General features: G+C 40.4%; 1 protein-coding gene across 1 annotated transcript; it reads left to right on the forward strand.

The window, feature by feature from the left end:
* The first annotated feature begins 2,167 nt into the window (after window positions 1-2,167).
* Window positions 2,168-5,539, forward strand: hoxa9a (homeobox A9a). The gene is made up of 2 exons (XM_017693606.2): window positions 2,168-3,895; window positions 4,472-5,539. Exons 1-2 carry the CDS (start codon window positions 3,361-3,363, stop codon window positions 4,708-4,710), a joined length of 774 nt encoding a protein of 257 aa, XP_017549095.1. The 5' UTR covers window positions 2,168-3,360; the 3' UTR covers window positions 4,711-5,539.
* Window positions 5,540-6,031: the final 492 nt, after the last annotated feature.

Here is a 6,031-nt window from a genome sequence, read left to right on the forward strand (position 1 = left end):
AGCGTGGAAATGTGTTCTGCCTGAACGTGTATTTGTGGGAGAGGGGGCAGGGGGTCCTGGTGGCCCGATGCCTTCTTATTTTTATTATCTGTAGCTTAATGGTTATTGTTCCTGTTTTTTTTTTTCCTTCTTGTATTTGAATTTTGGTTTATGGTTTTGAAAAATGATTTGAGTGTTGCTCTGGTGCGCTCAGGCCACGATGACTACTAACCTCGCAGAGTCGGCAGTTTAGTTCGCTTTTGTGGGGTTTTATGGCTCGCTGCTGTATGAGGCTCGTCACTTTGCTGCGAGTCTTGGTGCAGTTCCGATAGACAGTCTGAGGGAGAAGGTATGCTTTCAGAGGCTACCACAAGCTGCTTGGCTACAGGATCTAGAACATGTAGGATTTAAATCGATCCGGAGCACACAGGTGAGGCGGCATCTACTCATGCTGACAGCATTTGTCTATGTACTAAGTATATTTAATTGCTGGAATGGTCTGCTTTCTTTAGAGAACAGAGTGTGCTACATAAATGCTTAATTCTGAGATCTCGTCTTCTGAATGCCATAACAGCATTCTTTTCTGCCCAGAGATTAGACTGTCGAGTGGTTTAGGTAGTTTCATGTTGTTGGGATTTGCATTTTTACCTCTGCAACACGAAACTGTCTTAATTGCCACAGTTAAATTCATCGCAAACAGCTCAACACTTCATTTGACCAGACTTCATGTTATTTTGATGATGATCAAGGCTTGCTGGAGCGTCCATTACCCCCCATTTAGGCATTAGACTACTTAAACTAATTGTAATCGATCGCCTCATTTTGTCAGCTATTTGGACAATCTCAATGCTGTAGTGACCGCACATGTTTATAGACGAATCCATGATAGTAAGAATGAGAAAATACAAAAGGCTTTTTTAATTATTTGGAGCTGAGTGTGCAGCGTACAGGAAGCAGACAAGGCCTCGGTTATGTCCATTGAAGTCTGGGGAAGGCCTGGACGTCTCGTGGGCAACAGCGACCTCAGTGGAGCTCCGGTGAGCTCCCGCGCTTCCGCTCTGCGGTCATAAGAGGCGGCTGGACACAAAAGGGTGGATGGGCTTTATGGTGGTATTCAGACTCGGCCGACAGGATCTTATCTGCAGCCTAAATAGAGCTGAATAGCGCCTGCGGTAAAACTGGGCCGCGTTAACAAACACCCCTGCGCCGTTTACTGCCTCCAAGTGCCATGCAGTTTCCGTCCCTTTTCCCCCCTTTTATTTCTGAAAGGTGGCTTCATTTCCTGCTGTAAAAGAGAGACAGATTTACCCCGTCTGCTTTTTTTCCCACCAACTGTCCTGGTTCACCAGCGCTGAATTCGTGTTTGAAGTTCTATGTCTGTTTTGCTTAAAATGCCGCAGTTTAAAGGGTATAAAATACACTGGGAATAAATGATGCAATGCGATGAACGGATCCAAACATACACGTTATTTCCACTTTGATACAATTAATTCACTGCATAGTACACAGTTACGTGTTTCGCTTTACTTACTATTGGAAATGGCTGTGTTGATGCAATATATTCATGTGTGATGTATACATTTAAACCAAGTAAATGCAGTGTATTAGTTTTTCAGAAAGTGGACAGCTGTTTATTTTAGAAAGAAAGAAAGAAAGAAAGAAAGAGAAAGAATGAAAGAAAAAGAAAGCAAGCATTATAACACCACGGCTGTTCAACTGATACACGTCCTGAAAATCTTTTGGACAGCTGATTACATTTGAAATATTCATCGGTTAAATCATAATCATTGAGTGTAAACCCATTTTTTCACATGCATGCTTAGTTTCATTATATACATGATTCAGTATCAGTTTAATGAGAATTACTCATCTATCTTTACCCACCACAAATGCATGGATTTTAAGCTGTCGAAAATAGTGATGTTGTTGTTATTATTATTGTTATTATTATTGGTGGTGGTCGTGGTGGTGGTGTTTTAGGGTCAAGTTGCTGGTTACTCTTTTAAGTGGAAATTTGTGAATAAACATTAAACACCAGTTAATTAAAATTAATTCATGATAGCAATTAGCGCGCTGTGATCATTGCTATATTATCTAATATCAGCAGTGATGTGAAATACAACAAACAAATACATTATTACTATTATTACTATTATTATTATTGTTGTTGTTGTTGCTGCTGGTGGAAGAGGAATTCTCTATAATCAATTCAATATTAATTAACAATATTAATGTTGGCTTTATTATTAAAGTTGAGTAAATCGTGCACCAATATTTAGGCACACAACATTTATACATTTGCGTAATTAATGTTTAATCGGTGTTTTGTGCATCGTGATATAATTTAGGCCTGTACAATAATTGCCAATTAATTACTTGGAAATGATTTAAAATTCTTTCAAATGCACTATTAAAGGTTTCAATAAAATGTGAAGAACTTGCAACATATTGAAGTATCGACGAAATTGAATACTTTTCGCGAATATAATTAGGAATAAAAATAGGAATTTTACTGGACTTAATTCAAAATATTTTTTCACTGACCGTGAAAACTATGTAGGCGCAGTTACTGACGTTCTGAGTAAGATCAGTTCTAAAGAGATGCTCGCTTGAAACTGAATATATTTGCTGTGTTTATCTTTCTTGTTATGATGAGAATTGCTGCATACTTATTACGAGATACGCTGTTGTTGAAAGTGACCGAAAAAATGGATAATTTAAGTGCTGAGCGCTACTTAGCCATGCCTTTTACTTACAGGTATAAGACATAAGCTGATAATTCAAACAATATTGCATTTCAGTTGTGTATGTAAATGGTATATAAATTGTAATATAAGTCGAAGCTCCAGTGCAGAAATGAATTTTTCGTCATTTTAAGGCATCACTAGACTTCAGATTCAGTTGTCTAGTCTCGAATAAAGATGCTTTATGTGATCTCGGGCATAACATTTTACACACCCTCAGACCCCTTTGGTTTGTTGCAAATACTTTTACAGATGGCTTAAATTCTGAAATCAATCCCGTTTACTGGCTTTACAACTGTTCCTTTGGTGTTCCTGCAGACCCAAGCACTTTGCAACATTCATTGGGTATTTCTTCTATTTTTCATTAGATAGTTGGTGTTGTTATAGAGCTCATGGCGTTGGGCAAAACGAGCTTTTTACAGCGAGGACGAATGATTTATCCTTTATTGTTCAGTCCCTGTGATCACGTGCCTGCAGCACCCAATCAAATGGCAGAATGCCTTCAACTTATTAAGCGGCTGGAGCTTTGCGAGGGGGGAAGCAGCCTTTTGATTCCCACACTTTATTATTTTGCGAGGCTGTTGGTGTGTGTGTGTGTGTTGGTGTGTGTGTATATGTGTGTGTGTGTTTTTTTTTAATGCGTGTATATGAATGCGAGCGAGCCCCCACCATGTCGACATCCGGAGCTCTGACAGGATACTACGTTGACTCTCTGCTACTACCGGAGAGCGATGAAGCCCACTTTCCTGCAGGCCCGGGGCTTCCCCAGCACGCCAGGCAGTCTGCTCTACCAACCGAGCGCAGCGAGCTCGGGCCATGCGTGTTCCCATCGAAGCAGCCCGTGTATGGCGGCTCAGGATGGGGCCACATACCTTCCGTGTATCACTCGCACGCGCAACCCCAGCCTCAGTTAGCGGGAGACTACGCACAGCCTTGGCTCCTGGACTCAGGCTGCGCTCCACTGTCTCTGACCGAGCTGCCGGCCGTCCATCACCACTTCCCTGCCAAACACGAGCTGCTTGGCCACGCTAACGGTGCGCTTTCCAGCTCCCGAGCTACTCTCTTACAGGAAGACTTCACCAACGGTGGATGCGCCACGGACAAGGATGCGCTGAACGCTCGGACTACAGAAGCAAGAGGCGAGGAACCACAAAAACCAAGCGTCGATCCAAGTAAGATCAATGAGTGCTTCTACATGCGGGTCAAGTGGTTGTAGATTGGTAGCTATTTTTTTTATCTTGGCTGTCACTGTAGCAACTGTAGTTTGCATATCATAAGCTTTGATGAACCCTCACCTATTTGACTACTCTCTTAAAAATAACGGTTCCTAAAGGGCTCTCGGCTTACATTTAGCAGTGTTTGGAGGTTCTTGGGATCTTGAACTGGAGGCTATCTATCTATCTATCTATCTATCTATCTATCTATCTATCTATCTATCTATCTATCTATCTATCTATCTATCTATCTATCTATCTATCTATCTATCTATCTATCTATCTATCTATGTTTTATTGCCAGATGTTTTATGAGAGCTATCAAGCTCACTTGGATTGTTTCCAAACAATTTTTACATATGGCTTAAATTCTGTCCATTCAGTTTGCTCAGATGTCTGAACAGTTATGATTGTAATGTGATTATGAATGTAATATTGAATATGAGGTCTTGGGTCTCAATCAGGTAGATCTTCGCTCATAATTTCGACCCCCTCCTCCTTCTTCTTCTTTATGCTCCCTCTACCTTTCCCCAGACAACCCCGTGTCCAACTGGCTTCACGCGAGCTCCACGCGCAAAAAACGCTGCCCGTACACTAAGCACCAGATCCTGGAGCTGGAGAAGGAGTTTCTCTTTAATACGTACCTTACGCGCGACCGCAGGTACGAGGTGGCGCGCCTCCTCAATCTCACTGAGAGACAGGTCAAAATTTGGTTCCAAAACCGCAGGATGAAGATGAAAAAACTGAATAAAGACGACACGAAAGACGAGTGAAAGACAGCAATTTGAGAGCAAACCAGTGTTGAACTGAATGTTTTTTTTTTTTTTTAACATTAGGTCTTTCCTCCTTCATTCCGTGGTTTTTATTCATTGTTTTGTTTGTCTATAAAGCATGCTAGGAGTCGTGTTGCATATTGGATTATTTGTGTGTCTTTATGTGACTGAATCTTTCTGAATATTGCACAAATCCAGTTTATTTGAACGGAAAGGAAAAATCTTGATCTGACGAGGTGTTTTTTTCTGGCACATATCAAGCCTTTTGTTTTTTGTTCAACTAATAGACACGATTTTGATGAATATATCAATTCCCATTCGATTGCATCTTAGTATACTGAAGTACATCTAGAGTATAGTTGTTTTCTTGTTATCATTTCTGCAGGTCTCAGACATTTCGAGCAGACCATTGTAAACATGGTTTATGCAGTGCTATGTAGTTTTCACACTGAAGGGGGTTTTAAGGTCATGTGTGCTCTAGAAACGTTGTAGAATTTTGTTCGTAATTACTATAGTTTTTGTGACTGCCTAGGCTCTTCACTACCTATATTTGATTTTTTTGGTTGTAATTTTTTTAATAGAGATTCCCTATATATGCTAACATTTGAGCTCCGACAAAAATCATCGCGATCTTCAGGGCTTCAGGGAGTGAATGAGATAGATATTAAAGATAGCTAAACAAAATAGATATTAAAAAACACTGTAGTCAGAAAAAGAAATACCTCATGGGCTGTGGATCGCCCTGACCATGTGCTTTTGTTTACTTTAAATCTCTCAAATGTAATTTGTATTTTATTTATTGAAGAATAAAATCATATCTGTGAAAACACCCTGAAGTCATGTGTATTATTATTATTATTATTATTATTATTATTATTTAATGTATTGCTTGTGCTCGATTATCGATTGTGTCAGTATTATTTTGTAGCTACACCGTTATTTCTGTAGGCCATGCATTTTAGTTATTAGCTTGTTTTCATCCTAATTGAAAATGGGTTTAAAGTTGGAGAAACAAACTTTCTGTTCTTACATAATCTTTGTTTATAAACTCCTAGAAGCAGCATAACCCCCCACCCCCTTTCACACATTCTTTGGACACATCTGACTCTTATACAGGCTACCTTCAGCAGAGTGTCGAAGGCCATTTTGGGCATGTTGGGACACGGGGTGAGCAGCAGGCCCATCCCGCAGTCCAACCGTTCTGGCCGCTGGCTGTATACTGCCATAAAAGACAATTACCGCTATAACCGTTTATGGGGTGCAAAGCGCTGCGAGGCGAGAGGACGCAACACAAGAGAGATGTTATTAAAGCCAACAGCTG

This window comes from Pygocentrus nattereri, chromosome 27 (assembly GCF_015220715.1).
Source record: "Pygocentrus nattereri isolate fPygNat1 chromosome 27, fPygNat1.pri, whole genome shotgun sequence".
Classification (NCBI taxonomy): domain Eukaryota; kingdom Metazoa; phylum Chordata; class Actinopteri; order Characiformes; family Serrasalmidae; genus Pygocentrus; species Pygocentrus nattereri.

Coding starts and splice junctions, on each gene's coding strand:
- hoxa9a (XM_017693606.2), top strand. CDS start 3,361: ATGCGTGTATATGAATGCGAGCGAGCCCCCACCATGTCGACATCCGGA. Junction 3,896..4,471: donor AAAACCAAGCGTCGATCCAA/GTAAGATCAATG, acceptor ACCTTTCCCCAG/ACAACCCCGTGTCCAACTGG.